Source organism: Hakea prostrata, chromosome 4 (genome assembly GCF_041222555.1).
Source record: "Hakea prostrata isolate BN-2017 chromosome 4, UWA_Hpros_2, whole genome shotgun sequence".
Lineage (NCBI taxonomy): Eukaryota > Viridiplantae > Streptophyta > Magnoliopsida > Proteales > Proteaceae > Hakea > Hakea prostrata.
In genome coordinates, this window is record NC_142603.1 from 7,619,976 (window position 1) to 7,639,448 (window position 19,473).

Below are 19,473 nucleotides of genomic sequence, written 5' to 3' on the forward strand. Positions count from 1 at the left end.
GAGATCTCTAATTATATATGATTACAGCAGGCCGGCAACAAGGGGTGACCAACGGAGAACCAAAACAATGAACAAAGCAAAGCAAAGAAAAGAAAAAGAGAAAGGCAAACCGCGCACTCATCTTGACCAAATGCATGCCGTACAAGCCTTACAATTACTGTTCGCCAAAGGTTTCACTTTCACGGCAAATTTAGTTCTTGAAAAACAGATTATTTATCAAAATCAAGGCCAGTTGTCAAACATGCTTTTAGAATTCGATTTTTTTTATTTAGAGTTAACCGGCCGGAAGGCCCGGAACTCACCAGGGCTTTGCACCAAGCTGTGCGTGTCAACCCTCAAAACGATTGTTAAAACTGATTCTAATAAATTATGAGAGAAGAGGACCCACTAAAGACCAAGAGAACACCATAAAATAAGCAACAACATCATTCCCAAGATCAATTTGCTTTGAGTCTTGCACTGATTCCAAGTTTCAAGAACTCTTGCGTTCTACATCTCAGAGGCTCCAGTTCCTTTTTCTTTCTGAATATTCGTGCCTATATCCTCATCTCCCAGTGCCTCTGTCTCTTTTGTTCTACTCTTCTTTTTTCATTCCTTCTGCGTTTCTTTGTTTGACTGGTTGTTGGGTTTGTTGTGAAAAAGAAGAAAAGTATGATTTCCGCCGTATCACCGGCCAGAAAATGGCTGGGGTTTGTCTCGGCCGTTTGGGTGCAGGCTATCTCTGGCAACAATTACACCTTTTCGAATTACTCAGATGCTCTGAAATCTCTCATGGCTCTTACCCAGATGCAACTCAATAACCTTTCTGTCGCTAAAGATGTAGGAAAGGCTTTTGGCCTCCTCGCTGGTTTGACTTCGGATCGTCTTCCTACTCAGGTCCTTCTCCTCATCGGTTCACTCGAAGGCTTAATTGGATATGGAGTTCAGTGGCTCGTTGTTAGCCAACGAATTCGCCCCCTTCCATACTGGCAGGTACGCAATTCCAAAACTACCAGTCTCCCATTTTAGGTAACTTTACCCTTCATCGATAGTTACACAATCACAAATTTACAATTAATCCATCAAAAAAAATCTCGGAGGCTCAGTAAGACTGTAACTGCAACTCTAATTGTTGTTTGGTACTCAAGTTCTTCCCTTCGTCACTGTCATTACTAAGAGGTCAAGTTTAAATTTAGGACTGTAAATTTCTCGAGCAGTTAGGAGGGTACAATGAATGACAAGTTAAGAAGGAACCTTTCGAGTCATTGAGACATTTCTACGAATACCACAACGATGGCTGAGAATGAATGAAAAGTTTTAAGTTCTTTCTGTTAATAATGTGCAGATGTGTATATTTTTGTGCATGGGAGGCAACAGCACGACATGGATGAACACGGCGATATTGGTAACTTGTATGCGAAACTTCAGCAAGAACCGAGGCCCCGTCTCCGGCATCCTCAAAGGCTACGTTGGCCTCAGCACTGCTATTTTCACCGATGTCTGCAGTGCCCTTTTCTCTGATAGCCCATCCAGTTTCCTCCTCATGTTGGCGATCGTCCCTGCGGTCGTCTGCTCTGCGGCGGTGCTCTTCCTTCGTGAAACCCCACCCACCGAAGGAGTAGCCGCAGACAAGGAAGAAACGCGCTACTTTAATATCATTAATGTGACCGCCGTGGTCATAGCTGTTTACCTCTTGGTCTTCGACCTCTCAGGAGGAGAAAAGGGCAGGATTGTTTCGCTTGTGTTCGCCATAGGGATCCTTGTCCTTCTGGCTGCTCCATTGGGGGTGCCGTTGTATGCTTTATGGCAGAGTTGGGTTGCAGGGAAGGATAGTTCGGGTGATGTGGAGCGTCAGATCCAAGAGCCTTTGTTGGTTCAGCAAGTAGTTCCGGCGTCGGACGAGAAGCCGGAGATGGTGACGACAACGGCATCTCCGTCGGAGGAGGTGGTTAGCGTGGAAACCACGAAGAGAAGACCTGTGATCGGAGAGGACCACACGATCGTAGAGACGTTAGTGACGCTGGATTTCTGGATACTCTTCGTGTCGTTTCTGTGTGGAGTTGGAACAGGGCTGGCAGTGATGAACAACATGGCGCAGATGGGGTTGGCCCTTGGCTACGTAGACGTATCAATTTTCGTATCCCTTACAAGCATTTGGGGTTTCTTTGGACGTATCATATCAGGTTCCTTGTCTGAGTACTTCATGAGGTAAACCTTCTAGTCTCTGCCCTTACTCTGTTCTTGAATTGACATTACATTTTTTTACTACAATGGACGACTCCACTCTGCCACTCAAACCAAATGCTTCCCAATGTATGGAAAATTTTCATTTCAATTCTGTCATTTTCAAGGGTTTTCATTTGCTTGTCTGTTCGATGTTTTCCAAAAAATTTAAGTCAGAGTAAATAGGTTGTTACTTGGGTAGGGAAAATGGTAATGGAAGATGACCTAATCCACCCATCTCCATCACAGTAAGCAACGCAAAATGACACCTTTGATTAGGTCAAGCAAAGTAGGTATTGGGAAGGCAAAGCAGGATTTTCTGCGTTTTGCTTCTGATTTGCTTTAGTAAACGCGCTGAACTCTAGGGCAAGAAGGAGCGACCGTTGAGAAAATCGGTTGTAAATCTCGCTTGACAATTTGATAAAATAGTACTGAAATATTCGTATCTAAAGAGAAGATCCTAAGACACCATTCTTCGTTGTTGTATTCATTTCAATATTATATTTTCCTTCCTGGTTCGAGCCTGTGCTATGTGTCTATTCTGGCCCTATAATTTTCTTAAGATTTTGACCTGGTTCTTAATCCGTGGGTGGGACAAGTGGGGTTTTAATTACTGTTTAAGAATCGGATCATAGTTGGAGGACTTGGGTGATCAGAATCTGTTTAATTTTCTTGTTTCAATCTATTTTTGAGAGGCCATGAATGCTCCTTATTGTTCATTTTGGGAAATATCAATGAAATCAATCTACCTTTTGTAACCCAAGTTTCAAGTCTTTTGAATCAGAGACTGCATAAATTATAGATCTGTGAAAATCTTTTCTTATGTTTGATAGACTTTTAGGAATTTGACAAATTTGAATCTTTGGAGCACATGATAAGAATTAATTAGGGTAAATGATATCTCGATTGTATATCAACCTGTCTGTCAATTAATTTGCAGGAGAGCGGCAACACCAAGACCTCTATGGAATGCAGCTTCTCAGATTCTAATGGCAGTTGGGTATGTGGTGATGGCCGTTGGTTTGCCAGGGTCACTCTACGTTGGTGCTAGCGTGGTTGGGTTATGCTATGGAGTTCGTGTCGCTGTCACAGTTCCTACTGCTTCTGATCTATTTGGTTTGAAATACTATGGTCTCATCTACAACATCCTTATCCTCAACCTTCCATTGGGTTCTTTCCTCTTCTCCGGCCTTCTCGCTGGGTACTTGTATGATGCAGAGGCAACGGTTACCCCCTCAGGTGCCACAACCTGCGTTGGTGCCCATTGCTACAGGCTGGTGTTCATGATCATGGCTATTGCATGTATTGTTGGGTTTGGGTTGGACGTTTTGTTGGCCATCAGAACAAAGAATCTGTATTCCAAGATCCAAGGTACCAAGAACAGTTCTTCCAAGAAAACAAACAAAGCTTAGGCAACACAAACTCAATTCATTACCCCCTAAGATGTGATGGGTGTTTATCCAAGTGATCTCTTGGGAAGTCTTCGCTCCTTGTAACAGTTGTTGTAATATTGATTTCTCAGCAACAAGTGCTTTTTAGCCGAGTTATAGCTAAATAAACTACTAAAGTATCATCTGTTTTTCCAATTCTGTCTGTTTTTCCAAGGTCCAAGGTGTATTCTTTGTTTAAACAAGTCCGATAATTAATGGAGTTTTCGTCGGATTTCAAAGCCTCATGTTCACTCTCACCTATTATCTCTCTTGCGCTATCTTTTTCCATTCTCGTGTTGTAGTTCTGCATTTCTTGGATCCTGTTTTATCTGTTTATTTTGATTTTCTTATGTTACTCTCCGCCTCTTACGGGTGTAGTTTTTAACTTTTAAGTTTTAACTATTTAAGAACTACTGAAATTTCCTGGTCACTGAAGATTCTTTCCTCTGCCATGGATGGAGGATACCTGCTTTGGCCCATATGCTCTAAATTCAGTGGAATTTGGTTGGATTCTTTTCCAGGTCCATTTATTCATCTTACATCAAATAATCATGGGCTTAGCACAAACCTGGCCTTTCAAAAATGAAATTTTTGGTGGAAAAATCCTCTGCTGTGCACTAACAGTGTATTTATGTATGCCAAATAACAGGATGTGATTTAAAGCTTGATTTTGTAATTTATTTGCTTTTATTTGACAATTGGCATATACATCCTGAAAAAAAATTGTCTGTACAGTGCCATGTGGCATATAAACATCTACAGGGGTTTGGGTATTTTTATTCTTTAATATCTACAGGGGTTTGGGTGGCATATAACTGGAGAAGAAGCATCACATGGTGAAAATGTGATTCTTCTTTCACAGATATTATGCAGTAAACACGAAACCTACGTTTTTTTTTTTTTTTTTGTTGCCAACCCCGGTCTAAGGCTTTGCCCTAACTAATTCGGTGTTCAACTGGATCGCACACCTGGCTGTGGTGGGTGAGTCTCCCAGCGAGGATTTTTTGCATCCACAAGGTTTTGATACCGGAACCTTGCTTAAGCAGACCAAGCTGCTTACCACTTGGACCGAACCCATTGGTTCCTACTTTTAATATCAGAGAAAGAGAGTTACTATTTAGAAGAGGAAAAGTAGAATCAAAGACAACAGCTACCCTTCTCCCACCAAACTTCCATTAAATGAAACCCTATCTTTGCAAAACTTTTACTGTCTCTGATCTCGATTCCTTCTAGATTTAACTATTGATTTATTTTGATTCTTAATTTATATAACCAGTCTCATCCTTTTACCTTGTTCTAAGAAATTTTGACATGAAACCCCTATCACATGCATAAACTTCCATTGATCGTTTTCCTCACCAGACAAACTCCTCCCGCATCCCACTGTAAAAACGTCACGAACTGGATCTACTGGATCTTTTTGTGGTTAGCTCGTAATGACCTGGTGTTTAATGGGAAGAAATGGAGCCCTGATGAAATTGTCAGTAGTGCTAAGAAAGCCCATGTTGAGTTTTGGGGTGTTGTTGGATCTACTGGATCTAATGTCAGTGGTACCGGTGGTGGACATGAGGTGAGACCATTATGGTCAAAACCTTCCCAGGGGTTCAAAATCAACTATGATTATGCTTGTTCTAATGTTAATGGTGGGCCGTGATTCAAGTGGGACTATGTGCTTGGCTTTATCTGTGCCCGGGCGATACTCTTCTGCGTTGTGTGGCGAAGCAGCGGCTCTCAGATGCGGGGTGTTGGCGGCGATCGAGGCCAAGTTGGAGCATGTTTGCTTCGAGTCGGATTGCTTGTACCTGATCTCTCTTCTCAATCGGGTTCTACTGTGTGATCCTATGGATGTTAGCCCCATCTTAGATGACATTCGAATCTTGGTCCATCAGATTCCTAGGTGGTCTTTTTGTTTTACCTCTAGAGAGGCTAATTGTGTAGCCGATGCTCTAGCCAGGAGGGCGCTGTCATTGGCAAATAAGACAGTGTGGCCCATTTCCGAGCCTTGGTTTCTTGAGTTATGCTCTCAAGATGTCTTGTGTTTTTCTTGCTTTCCTGTTTTATGAAATTCAAAAACAACAACGTAGAAGCCTAATCTTCCTTGACTTACCAAACACCCTACTGTACGATACCGCCGATTCTAAACCAGAAAGTACCATGAAATTATCTCTGCCATTTTCAGAAGCTTTTTGATCTAAAGGTCAAGTTTGAGCTCATCTTGACACCCCTAAATTAGCTGAATTAATTGAGCTTCCTAATGGAATCTGAAGAGGTTCTTACCTGAGTTACATGCTCAGTGACTCAACATCATTAATGGGAAGAAAACCACCATGGAAAAGAGGAAAGTGGGTTGGGTGGGACCTAAATTGAAAATTTAGGCCGGTATTAAAGAACAAAAATACCCAAACATTTTTTACCATTGGATCTTAATAATGTGTCACATGGCACGCTGGGAGATATGCACTGCAACTCACTGTACGATCGATTTACAGCAGACGATATTTTCTCATATATGCACGGCACAGTAGGTGATATTTTTTCCTTTTCGGTACAAGGGTGTTTTGGATTATTTATGAAGTCATAACAAAGCTGAAGTAGTTGAGTTCATTAACTGTCAGCAAAGGTAGTAGTAGGTAGGAAGGAACAATCCTGCTTCTCAACTTCTCAAGCCAACTCTTTTCCAAGTCTCTGTTCACCAAGAGTTATAAATCTTTTCCCCTACAAAAATAACAGCGTTAACAATATCAAGGTGAAATAATTATATGGTAATGCTTGAAGCGTGAAGGGCACGTATGCTTCTTTCAAAATGATAAAGTGGGAAGAGAAAGTCCCCTTGAACTCTTCACATTAATTGGTCTTTTATCAAGTACTGAATTTTTGCATGTCCGAGTTTTTTTTATCATTATGCTCTCTTTACATTCATCACATGATTTAAGAGAGAGGTTTATTTTTGAGCATTTATGGTTCATTTTAGTGTTCCAGTTGGTCTTTTCTAGTAGATATCTGATAGAAATATGCAACAGAGGTACAATTTCTTTGATGCCTGAAAATTCAAATTCTGAAATAGCATTGAGACTTGTAAAAATCTAAATTGGGGGTAGCTGTTACTGTTAGGAATGAGAAAAGTGAAAAACAGAGTAACAGACAGAAAGATGTCAGCCTGTCAGACCATTTACTGATTGGCTCTGTTGAACCTAATAAATCGCTTCAGTATACTGTAATGCACTGGTCCGAAATTTTGATGTGCAAGACTGAAGCAAAGTCCATGTACATTGTAACACACTTGAACTCTATCCCAAGCCCGGGTTGATCCTAATCCAATTAGAAGCCATTATCCCATGCTTAGAGTGTAAGTTCAGGCAATCAACAGTAGGATAATTGACTACAGTACTAGCTTGGAAGCCCAGCAATATCTCTGATGTGAATTACCCTCTCCTCACAATGTAGTCCAATTTCCTGTAGCAATAAAGGCACGCAACAACCTGGCCTGGAATGAAAGGCTCGTAAAGGATAGCCTTCCATCTCATTCCGCCACCACCAAAAAAAAGAAAGGCAAGGCCATTCCAGAACTATGGTCCCAGACAAACACACACATTAATTAGTGGGGTATGGCATGTAAGTCCACCACTTCCTAGGTTTGTATATGAATCAGAGCGTTTTAACCAAAAAAAAGTATATGAATCAGAGCGTGAAGTCCTAAAGCCACTTGCTGGAAAACCCTTTCAGTACTATAAGGGGAAGCCCAATAAAGCTAGAGCTCAGAGAGAGGACTGAATATAATAACTCATTTGCCCATTCGAAGGGGTTGGGGATGGGGATGGTTGGCCGGTGGAAGGCGGTGAACCAGAGAGACACCAGAGGATGATATATATGTACAAAAAAATGTGAAGCAAAATGCCAAAACTAGTTTGAGCGTTATTATTCCTTCAGTCAGTCAATCTTCGAATGCCACATGTGAGTGGACACGGGAGGGAGTTTCACCTCAAGCTGCACTGCACTGCACTGCACTCCACTCACTGTTTCCCGTGTGACCCATTCTGTCTCTTTCTTGCGATTCCTGTCTTCCTGCGTCCAAAGAAAAGCGATCCTTGAAACATTTCCTGTAGTCTAAACCGCATCGTTTCCTTAACTGGTGAATTAGAAGAGCGAAGCATGGAAGACGACCGACCACTCTTCTGTTTACTTCTTCTCTTGATGATCAATCTCTTGTGTTTCTGCTTATGCTTCTCCAATAAAACTTGCTCCGCTGCTAGTAACGGTAGTTCTTCAATTCCCATTCATATTTACACACATAATGGCTCGATTAATCCAAGATTGTTTTTTCGTTTTGTTACAGGAGATGGGCCTACCTATGATTCGTCTGCTTACACAGAGGTACGACATATAAGCATTGTTGGCTTCCAAAATATTATTGGTTCTTCTGTTTCAAGCTTTTGATTCCATATGATATCATCTGTGTCTACCGGTGATTCTGGCAGTGCAAACCTCAACCGGAGGGCCCACTGTACAACGGAGGGATTCTCAAAGATTACGCTCCGAATTACAACGTCACCGAAACTGGGCTCGAAACTACCGGAACCTATTCGCCGGCGTTCGTTTTGCAGAATCTCACGCTCCGCACCAAATACTGTTTCTCCGGTTGAGTTCTTCTCTCTCTCTTTCTCTGAAAATAAATGACTCTATTGATGCTGCATTTCATCTCGCAAAATTAACTCAGTTTGCTTGTTTCATCCTGGTAAAATGAAATTCTGACAAAATTCACCGCAGGATAAGCTTCACAAATGAGATCCACAAGTTTAGGGATAGGAGCAACTATTCATTTTTGTAATTCCATGGCGTTATTATAGATTGCACTTTCATGCAAAACAAAGAGTCGTCGATATGGAACAGTATGACTGATGCAAAGAAACTGCAAATTAGACAATGCAAACACCAAGATTTATGTGGTTTATGGACAATGTTGTGGATTGGTCTTAAAGAAATACTCTTTACCACATAATTTATTGTGAAATCGCTTTCCGGGTAATTTTACCTAGGAAAATTTTTTGCTGTCCGAGGTACCAATAGTGAACTCACCATGGGCTCAGGTATGGGGAACAAGGTGATGGCCACACAGAGGGGATTTTTCCCTTTCCACAGCGGTACGTTGACCAGTCTAGGGATAAGGTTAACATACCACATAAACCAGGTTGTACTTTCTTCTTCTTCTTTTTCCTTTTTTGTAAGCATTGGATGAACTTGCTTCTCGAAGGGAAGGAAATATTACAAAGATTTTAGTAGAGTTCTTATATTCAGAATGCTAAATTTCTTGAGTACATTCTGAACTATTTTACTTAACAATTTTTCTTTCAAAGACTGGCATAATAGCAAATAGTTATTGTGTCAAATTATTTCATGAAGCAGAAAGTTTTATAAATTTTTTTTTAAAAATCACTTGAAATAAAAGCATTTTCTATTGATTCTTTTTGTTTCTGGATGTAAAAAACACCATAACTTAATTTTTTGATAGATTATCAATTGGGTCCTACATTTACCTTAGGATAATCAAATCTTGACCTCTTCACTGAGAGATGTTTGTCATTATCAATAGAACCAACATTTGATGGCAGGTTGGATATGTACAGACGTAAAGTGACAAATTATACATGTCCATAATGTAATTTACTCTTTTTACCACAATACTAAGAATTTTCTATGGAGACAAATAGAGACTCGACACACTAGGGTAAAGATTGAAAAATACTAGAATTTTATAGGATTGATGGATATTAGAATCTCTTCTCCACTTAGTTGATGAAACAAGGTTTTCCTTTTTTAATTTCCCCCCATCTTTGGAATCAGTTATAAAGTTAGGCCAAGTGTCACAGGATACTGTTCCTCCTTTTCTCTTGTTCTTCCCGGTTAAAGCATAGTAGGGTAGTATTCATATGTGTGCATGTCTACTGAAACAGTGTGGGTCAAGATCAGTGGTGCAGAATCAACGCTTATAAGAGCTAGATTATCGACGGAAAGTCAGACGTATAGTTGCATTGGAAGCGTGGTGTCAAAGAGTGGGTGTTGGTCCTTTCTCAAAGGTGGCTTTGTCCTGGATGCACCATCACAGCTATCTGTCCTATTTTTTCAGGTGAAATCCTACTCTGTTTCCCTCACCATCACCATCCAAACGAGAATCAAAGGCAAGCTTACCCAAAAAAATCTTCTTTCCCATCTACGAATTGAAGGACTAACACATCTGTGATGCAGAATGCAGATGCAAGGGAGGTTGACATCTCAATTGCAAGTGCCTCTTTGCAACCATTTACAGAGCAGCAGTGGAGGATGAACCAAGAGTACAACATCAACAGTCTAAGGAAACGAGCTATAATATTGCACGTATCAGATGCCCAGGGGAATAAGTTGCAAGGAGCCACAATCAAGGTGGAGCAGAGCTCCAAAGATTTCCCATTCGGTTCTGCAATAGCCAAGACAATTATAGGAAACTTGCCTTACCAGGTGAAACAAATTTATAGGAGGGCTAGCTTTTAAAATGACTTTTACCTAATTGACTAACGTTCCATCTTCCATACTACAGAATTGGTTTGTCAAGCGTTTCAATGCAGCAGTATTTGAAAATGAGCTCAAATGGTACGCAACAGAACCTGAACGAGGGAAAACCAACTACACCGATGCAGATCAGATGCTGGATTTTGTTCGGGCAAATCAAATGATCGTCAGAGGCCACAACATCTTCTGGGAAGATCCTAAGTACACTCCAGCATGGGTTCGCAATCTGACAAATGAAGAGCTAATGGCAGCTATTGAATCTCGAATAGAAAGCCTAATGAAGAAATACAGAGGGGAATTCATACATTGGGATGTCAGCAATGAAATGCTTCACTTCGACTTTTATGAACAGAGGCTTGGCCCTAATGCCACTTTACATTTCTTTAAGATTGCACACCAATCAGATCCACTAGCTACTTTGTTCCTGAATGATTTCAATGTGGTGGAGACTTGTGCTGATGTTAATTCTACAGTAGATGATTACATTTCAAGACTCAGAGAACTCCAAAGAGGCGGTGCAACAATGAGTGGAATTGGCCTTGAGAGCCATTTCACAGTACCCAACCTTCCTCTCATGAGAGGTGTTTTGGACAAGTTGGCTACTTTGGGTCTTCCTATCTGGCTCACAGAAGTTGACATTAGCAAGACCATAGACAAGCAAACACAGGTAATAACACAGATCTGTAATTTGTCAAGTATCTGAGAATTACACTGCCCCTTTAATTGATGTCTTTGATGGTGTGCTTTACAGGCCAGTTATCTTGAGGAAGTGTTAAGGGAAGGGTTTTCTCATCACTCTGTGACAGGAATCATGCTTTGGACAGCCCTTCATTCTAATGGGTGCTACCAAATGTGTCTCACAGATAATGATCTCAACAATTTACCAGTTGGTGATGTTGTTGATAAGCTCCTTACAGAATGGCAAACCGGGAAGCTAGAGGGTCAGACAGATGAACATGGCTCGTATAGCTTTTACGGGTTCTTAGGAGAATACAAGGCATATGCCAGTTATGGTTATAAATCTGCAAATGCAACATTCTCAGTAAGTGGAGGAGATGAAACTAGACACTTCAGCATTCAACTATGAACTGTTGCTTCCTTCTCATGTTTTCCAGAGAGAAAACTCTAATGGATTCATTGAAGTATAAAATTAGAAATAAACTGTATGGATTATTTGAAGTATAAAACGAGAAATGAAGGAACGGAATTGACACCATTGAACAGACCATTAGTTGAGGAATTTGAAATTCATATTTCGCCTTTCTTTTCAGTTTGTCCTGTAGTGTGGTAAGGAAATACATCCTAAACGAATTATACTTGTATGTATATCAGTGATGGGATGGGCTTAACCGATGAAGGGCCCTACTAATTGTGGTTCTCAAGAAAGCCCAGACTTAGTTAGAAATCGGATTATCTCTCTTGACGAGGAGGCGCACTCTACCTTTACATTTCTTAGTCACAAAATGAGGTGAAGTTACCTCTTCCGGCCAAATGACATTCAAGTTACCTTGCATGCAAATTGCATGGCTTTGAAATCTTGATCACTCAGTATGAGGCAATGGTCTTTCTCATCAATGTCAACCCGATTGAATTAAACTTGAATTAGAATCTTCGATGCATACTACACGAACCCATCAATGTGCAGTGAACCATCTACATTTCATGACATTTGGAATCCAAATCATCTCCTACACATTTTGTGTGGGACTCAATGATGGTTACACTCTTGAATTTTTTGTGATTATACTTATATGTGGGCTCCAACAAAATGTGGGATGAAAAAAATGTTAAGAGAGCAATAATATTCCATGGGGAGGTCATCTAGAGTCTAACATTTGCTCTCTTTGAAGGTGCACTTCTAGTGCATTAGAGGACAATTTATTGTGAGAGGACTAAAGTCTTAGGTGGTCTGTGGTATTCTCTCGACATCCCCTATCCCATCCCCAAAGGGCCAATGGGTGCAGAATGGGTGCAGTCTTGATGACTGGCTTCCACTTGGTGAAAAAAAAATAATTTTCCTCTCTCTTGTACTTGTTATCCACGTCAGGTTGACACTGCCATCTAATAGAAGCTTGCCATCTGCCAATGGACACATGATCGTCGTCGGATCTTCCACCGTGGCAAGATTTAGCAAACTTATCCGTCGATTGCCGTTTCTTGAAAGTCAAGTTCAGTACATCGATTCGTCGCGTCGCCACCCTTGGTTTGTCACTGTATAAATACCGCAAACCAAAATGAGAATTAATTAATTGGAGCTCGAAAGTTCATTATCTGCATTATTCGAAGATTCAATCCGGAAAAGGATAAAGACACACTGAGTTTAGTAAGGTAGCTAAAGCCACTGGTATTTGCTACTTTGGCGAAGACGATGAAAAAGTGGACAATTCCTTCAGCTCTGCTTTTGTTGCTTCTTCTTTCTCTCCTTCCGGATCAAGGTCTGATTTTTTACAGTGGAACTCTGAGTCTATCGAACTTTTATATTCTTCTTTTCGAATTCTTGCCAGATCTGATACTTGTGTGTTTGTAAGCTTTTTGTAGTTCTTAGAGACGGAAGTGTTTTGGTGTTTTCACTTTTATTGCGATTTTTGATTGTTCATGTCGTATTAGTATCTACGTAATTCTACATACACAGAATTCGTCCGGTTTGATTTTCAGAATTTCTAATGGGTTTTGGTAGTAAAGTCTCATTTTCTGAGGAATTTAACTTCTGGGTCGATACAGAAAGTAGTCGGAGGATCAGATGTATTTTGGAGCTGAAGTTCTTAATCTGGTCTCTTTTGGTGGTTTGCTAATTTTTTTAATCTGGTGTTGTGATTTATCTTATTCTCTAGGTCGCAAAATACATGCCAATGCGGAAGAAAGCGAATCCGAAGGTCTTGTCAATCCCCCAAAGGTTGAAGATAAGATCGGTGCGGTTCCTAATGGATTGTCTACTGATTCGGACGTTGCTAAGAGGTTTGCTTCCCCCATCCAGACGCCCTTTTAGTATTTGTTTCATCTACTCCTGTTTTTAGTTTCTGGATATCTTCTTTGTGGATCTGTTAGAATGTGCAGACATGTTGTTCCTTTTTCTTCATTCTATTCTAAGAGGACTTATTAATTTGGTTCAGAGAGGCGGATTCAATCTCAAAGAAATCTTTCCGCCACAATGCTGAGAAGTTCGAGTTTCAAGCTGAGGTTTCTCGGCTCATGGATATAATTATCAACTCTCTTTATAGCAATAAAGACATTTTCTTGAGGGAGCTAATCTCCAATGCTTCTGATGTGAGAAGATTCTGCTAACTAGAATAATTGGATTTTTATTGTTCTCTTTAAGTATTGGTTTATCTCCCACTCCTTTGTGCTGTTGATTCTATTTGAATTTATTTGTTCTATGTCAGGCACTGGACAAGATCAGGTTCCTTTCCCTCACAGATAAGGAGATCTTGGGTGAAGGTGATAACACTAAGCTTGAGATCCAGGTTGGTCAACGGGGTTAGTGAAATATTGAAATTCTTCATTGTTTGGAATTTCTGGTTTTCAAATGTTCACTGATATTTTTTGAATACATAAATTACAGATTAAATTAGATAAGGAAAACAAAGTGCTTTCTATTCGCGACAGAGGTATAGGAATGACAAAAGAAGATCTCATTAAAAACTTGGGAACCATAGCAAAGTCTGGAACTTCAGGTATCATTCTTAATTGAAGTGCAGGAACATTCTGATGGCAATGAACTTTAGCTTGTGCTTCATTTTCTTCCAATTGAATCTGTTGTTTCTTAATAGAAAATTTCTTTACATGCAGCCTTTGTTGAGAAAATGCAGACTAGTGGTGACCTCAATCTCATTGGACAGTTTGGAGTTGGGTTTTACTCTGTATATCTTGTTGCAGATTATGTGGAAGTTATTAGCAAACATAATGATGACAAACAGTATGGATTTTAGGGATTTGATTTCTCAAGATCCACCCCCCACCCCCCAAGAAGAAAAAAATAAACCTCATCTTTTGGGAAGAGATGTCATTCCAACTTCTCTTTCTTGATTTCAGGTATGTATGGGAATCGAAGGCTGATGGGTCATTCGCAATCTCTGAAGATGAGTATAATGAGCCACTAGGACGTGGAACTGAGATCAGATTGCATCTCAGAGAGGAAGCCCAGGAATATTTAGAGGAAGACAAACTGAAAGTGAGTGAACTTATTTATTGATTCTTTTTTTATGAATGAGTGAACTTGTTTTATTTGCTTTGCTTCCTACATTGTCATCATTAATTACTATTAAGTGCTTGTTTGAAGACTGCGGAGCCACCAATCTGACATGATTGGTAATTTAACATAATTTGGAAATGGAAAGAAGAACGTGTCTTATATCCGTTCACTTCCTATGACATTCAAAAATCTGTTATATAACATAAAGTTTCCGTTTATGTTATTGGCTGGGACTTGTAGATGTAGGGTATGTTGTTTTTGGAGCCTCCCCTTTTATTACTTCCCAAAACTTTTTCCCCCTTCAAATTTGTTTCTCCTCTCAATCTTTTTTTTTCCCATTGCTTGATGAGAATGAATAGGAATCAGACAGGACCAGGTCAAACGCATGGAACTTACCAAATAGTTATAGTAATAGATGGAACATTGAAGGAAAGACGTGGACTTCTTTCAGCTGTAGATAATAGATCTGATGTTTCCTGTAAAGGCATTCTTTATAACTTGCAGTAGCACATTTCTGGATGATGGGTTATTGGTGTCCTAGCTGAACTGTATTTGACTATGCTTTGCCTTTTTTAATTTCATCAAATGTCAACTCTTCCTGTTGTACTATAATGGATTGCCTAGCACATGCCATTTCCAACTCATCTGTTTTAAGCCAGTTGGATTTGCATCAATCATGATCTCTATTGCCTTTCAATTGGGATTTGTCTTTTCATATTTTCCTTGGTTAGTTTGCTATCTTTCTCAGCAGACCCTGAAGGGAAGTGGACTTTTTGTTGAATGTCTGTTTGAGCAACAATTATTTATTTTTCATGGATGTTGGTATTTCAGTGCTATGTTACCAAAGCTCTCAATTTTGATTTGTATAACTGAAGAAGATGGGGTAAATGCAAAATTTTCTTTTATTGCATCAATGCTTGATAGAATGATTACTAGATTGGCTAGCAAATCAGTTTTTGCATATATGCTTCATTGAATGCATGCTAGATTGTTCAGCAAACCTGTGTTACTCTGATTAGAAAACAGAAACTTTATGCTATTTTCCATAAAAATGATTCTGTTTTTCCTACTTCTAATTTTTTGGGGGCTTTGTTGTAGTTTAATTTGGTAGGCTGAGATTTGGATGATTTTCTCTGACTGCAGGAGTTGGTGAAGAAATACTCTGAATTTATTAACTTCCCTATATACATGTGGGCAAGCAAAGAAGTTGATGTGGAGGTTCCTGCAGATGAAGACTCTAGTGTTGAAGAGGAAACAGGTACCTTTTTCTGATGGACTAAGTTGATTGTAAGTCTCCTTTTTCATTTTTCATTTTTCCCTTCCACAGTGATGTTTTAGTTTGGCAGCAAACTGTAAGGTCCCCTGCTCACATGTCAAGTTTCACTGAAAGTGAAGTTGGCTTTTTGACAAAATAAAGTCTTGAAAGTTCAAAGGAAATGTGTAACCTCTACTGGATGGATAAAACCTAATCTATGCCATATTCTTGATTTAAGTGAGTTCAAATTGGCACATCACCTCCCAAAAATTACTCCTACAGTGTTGAAATACTTTTGCCTTATTTTTTTGGAGGTGTGAATTTTACCCATTTTGTGTGTACTCAAATCTGCATGATGTTAGCCAAGCTTCTTTACGTGTCATCATTGTATATGTACTTTTAGAACACTTCTTTTGGAAGGTTATCTTCTGTTTTGTGTTTTACTCATGATTGTAGACTATTGTTGATAACAGCAGAAAGTAGCTCTGAGGAAGAGACAGAAGAAGAAGATTCTGAGAAAAAGCCGAAGGTTAAGACAGTGAAAGAAACAACTTATGAATGGGAGCTTTTGAATGATGTGAAGGCCGTCTGGCTACGGAATCCAAGGGAGGTTTCGGATGAAGAATACACAAAATTCTACCACTCTCTTGCTAAGGTAAAGATACATACGCTTGAGATCATCAATAATGTATTTGAGGTTACCATATTAGGAATTGCTGATCAGATTGACATGTTCACTTGTTGAACAGGATTTTGGTGATGAGAAACCTTTGGCTTGGAGTCACTTTAGTGCTGAAGGTGATGTAGAGTTCAAGGCTATTCTGTTTGTTCCTCCAAAGGCTCCTCATGATCTGTATGAGAGCTACTATAACTCCAACAAAGCCAACTTGAAGTTATATGTTAGACGCGTCTTCATCTCAGATGAATTTGACGAACTTCTTCCCAAGTACTTGAACTTTTTGAAGGTGGGGCCCTTGATATTTGCTTGACAAAGACAGGATGGATACGTAGACTGGTTTCCAGGCTTTGTTTGATACATTGGGTCTTGGGATCTAACACTATTGTGCTTGTTTATATCATTGACAGGGTCTTGTTGATTCTGACACTTTACCTCTCAATGTATCACGGGAAATGCTTCAACAGCACAACAGTCTGAAGACTATCAAGAAGAAGCTCATTCGCAAAGCTCTTGATATGATCCGTAAGATTGCTGAAGAGGATTCCAATGAGGCTACTGATAATAATAATAATGGTACGAACATATATAACTTGGAACTTATTTAGAACTTTCGGCGATGATCCACCTGTCACCATCCCCCCTCCCCACCCCCCCCCCCCCCCCCCCCCAAAAAAAAAAAAAATCTTGCATGCACAGGCCTCTCTCTGACATAAAGAGGGATAAGTTTGCAAACTTATTCCAAATTTTTAATATATTGATATTGCTACAGGTTCCCTAGTTCAGTGATAGCCCTCCTAGTTATATCTGATTCTCTCTTCTGCTTTCTGTTGACAGAAGCTGAAAAATCCAGTGACAATGATGAGAAGAAAGGTCAGTACGCCAAGTTCTGGAATGAGTTTGGGAAGTCCATAAAGCTTGGTATCGTTGAGGATGCTTCCAATAGAAACCGCCTTGCAAAGCTTCTTAGAGTTGAAACGTGAGTTCACATTTCCTTTGTATATTTTCCTTCATCCTGGTTATGTTTTCACACCTTTTATGGGTTGCGGTAACTTTGGATGATATTTTTTTCCATGATAATTTCTTTTGTCTTGCCTTCGTATTTGCAGTACAAAGTCTGGTGGCAAGCTAACATCACTAGATCAGTACATCTCAAGGATGAAACGTGGGCAGAAGGATATCTTTTATATTACAGGAACCAGTAAGGAACAGTTGGAGAAATCTCCCTTCCTTGAGAGGCTTAAGAAGAAAAATTACGAGGTATGATTTCAAAAGACAGGATCTTGTTCATTTGAAAGCATCTGCTCGTAGATATTGTTTATTTATTGATATTGGTAGTCTTTTTTCTGTGATATGTTATGCTGGTTTTTTCACCTCTAAACTCTCTTTTATGTAATGTGTAATATATGATTCCAGGTTATTTTCTTCACTGATCCTGTAGATGAATACTTAATGCAATACCTGATGGATTATGAAGACAAGAAATTCCAGAATGTGTCCAAGGAAGGGCTTAAGCTTGGAAAAGAATCAAAGGACAAGGAGGTCAAGGAGTCATTCAGAGAGCTGACAAAATGGTGGAAGGGTGCTCTTGCCAGTGAGAACATTGATGATGTGAAGATAAGCAACCGTCTGGATAACAGCCCATGTGTAGTGGTGACCTCCAAGTATGGATGGAGTGCTAACATGGAAAGAATTATGCAATCTCAGACTCTATCTGATGCCAACAAGCAGGCATATATGCGTGGCAAGAGGGTTCTTGAGATTAACCCCAGGCACCCAATCATCAAGGAGCTTCGGGAGAGGGTTGTCAAGGAACCTGAGGTATTCATTTAACCATTTGACTTTGCATGTGAAGATTGTATGCGATTATATGCTAATCTATGCACATGGGAACTGTTTTTCAGAAAGTTGACTCGACTTGACTTGTAAGTTGTAACTAATTTTCCTCTGAAATGGACTATCACAAATGGGACCTAGGATTGGCTCTGAAAACAACTTCTAGCTGATTGTCCTCCAGTGGTCTCACTGGTGTGGCCCCTGGATACTATTAACACTATGACCTCTCAGAAAGTCTTGTTTTGAACATGATAATTAAAGCTTGCAAAAGAAAACGACATTTGAAGATGTTATGCTGTTCACTTGTGTCTGATCAGGAATTGCTGTCATGGACCATAGGATGTGGCGCTAGTAAATGTTTCTTTTCATTTTTTATTATGCATTTTCCACCTCAACTGACAAACCGAATGTTAGATATTACTTTGGCTGAGACTGATCCACCTTCTCTCTCTTTCTCTCTCTCACACACACACGCCCAACTTTCATCCATGAAGTGCAGTAGTGCTAAAGAAAGCTAAAAACTTGAATGGTGTTGCTTGGCAGGATGAGAATGTAAAGCAGACAGCAAGGCTTGTGTACCAAACAGCACTTTTGGAGAGTGGTTTCTCGCTTAGTGACCCAAAGGATTTTGCATCCAGTATCTACGGCTCCATCAAGAATAGCCTGAATATCAGTCCAGATGCAGCAGTTGAAGAGGAAGATGATGTAGAGGAGGCTGAGGCTGAAGCTGAAGTAAAGGGTGATGAACCTAAAACCACAGAGAATGACTCTGACACAGAAGAATCTTCAAGCAAGGATGAGTTGTAAATGTCTGAAAGGTGACAGACTCTTAACTAGGATTTTCTGACGGGCTAGTTTCTCTAGGAGAGTACTAAAATATTGCATCCTGCCTTTCTAAGGTGCAAGAAAGGAATTGGATGGTTTGGACTACTGTAAGAATAGTGAGTTAAAATTATTCATTTAGTGATAGAAATTTGCAGAGATTAGTATCTTTTCTGTTGAAAAATGTTTAAAACTTATGTATATTATTTTAATATAAAATATATTTTTTATTTTAGTATCGTTTTTTCTTATGATTTTTGTGACGGAACTTTAGTCTCACATTAGAAAGTAAAGAGTTGATTATTTGATTTATATATAGTAAGGATCTATGTTATATATCTTGGGCTAAGGATCGCACTCACGTTGTATGGTGCGAATCTCTGTGGGACGTGAATCCAACTCAAGTCTGAGCATGACTCAACCATGGTTATATAACTATATATTAATTAATATTAATCTTCTTAATATATGCTGATATTAATTAATATGTCAAGCACAAGTCTAGGATGGTTGGGACCTCGAC

The 19,473-nt window shown here is 39.7% G+C and overlaps 3 protein-coding genes across 5 annotated transcripts; all 3 read left to right on the plus strand.

Moving 5' to 3' along the window:
- Window positions 1-275: 275 nt before the first annotated feature.
- Window positions 276-3,775, plus strand: LOC149017553 (protein NUCLEAR FUSION DEFECTIVE 4-like). Of its 2 annotated transcripts, XM_089151889.1 has the most exons (3): window positions 276-972; window positions 1,325-2,187; window positions 3,143-3,775. In XM_089151889.1, the coding sequence occupies exons 1-3, from the start codon at window positions 652-654 to the stop codon at window positions 3,612-3,614; spliced, it is 1,656 nt and encodes a 551-aa protein (XP_089008015.1). In that variant the 5' UTR covers window positions 276-651; the 3' UTR covers window positions 3,615-3,775. The 2 variants fall into 2 exon arrangements, with proteins under 2 accessions (XP_089008015.1, XP_089008016.1); XM_089151890.1 differs by lacking the exon at window positions 3,143-3,775 and having other exon boundaries at window positions 623-972; window positions 1,325-2,191.
- Window positions 3,776-7,298: 3,523 nt separating this feature from the next.
- LOC149017554 (Glycosyl hydrolase family 10 protein) lies at window positions 7,299-11,432 on the plus strand. The gene is made up of 7 exons (XM_089151886.1): window positions 7,299-7,887; window positions 7,966-8,003; window positions 8,108-8,267; window positions 9,581-9,753; window positions 9,873-10,121; window positions 10,201-10,839; window positions 10,924-11,432. Exons 1-7 carry the CDS (start codon window positions 7,782-7,784, stop codon window positions 11,257-11,259), a joined length of 1,701 nt encoding a protein of 566 aa, XP_089008012.1. The 5' UTR covers window positions 7,299-7,781; the 3' UTR covers window positions 11,260-11,432.
- Window positions 11,433-12,433: 1,001 nt separating this feature from the next.
- On the plus strand, window positions 12,434-19,185 carry LOC149017555 (endoplasmin homolog). 2 transcript variants are annotated; one of them, XM_089151887.1, is made up of 15 exons: window positions 12,434-12,607; window positions 13,004-13,127; window positions 13,283-13,436; window positions 13,553-13,633; window positions 13,732-13,843; window positions 13,959-14,085; window positions 14,202-14,340; window positions 15,505-15,619; window positions 16,090-16,271; window positions 16,366-16,581; window positions 16,703-16,868; window positions 17,130-17,271; window positions 17,402-17,552; window positions 17,709-18,113; window positions 18,672-19,185. In XM_089151887.1, exons 1-15 carry the CDS (start codon window positions 12,541-12,543, stop codon window positions 18,933-18,935), a joined length of 2,445 nt encoding a protein of 814 aa, XP_089008013.1. In that variant the 5' UTR covers window positions 12,434-12,540; the 3' UTR covers window positions 18,936-19,185. The 2 variants fall into 2 exon arrangements, with proteins under 2 accessions (XP_089008013.1, XP_089008014.1); XM_089151888.1 differs by having other exon boundaries at window positions 16,093-16,271.
- Window positions 19,186-19,473: the final 288 nt, after the last annotated feature.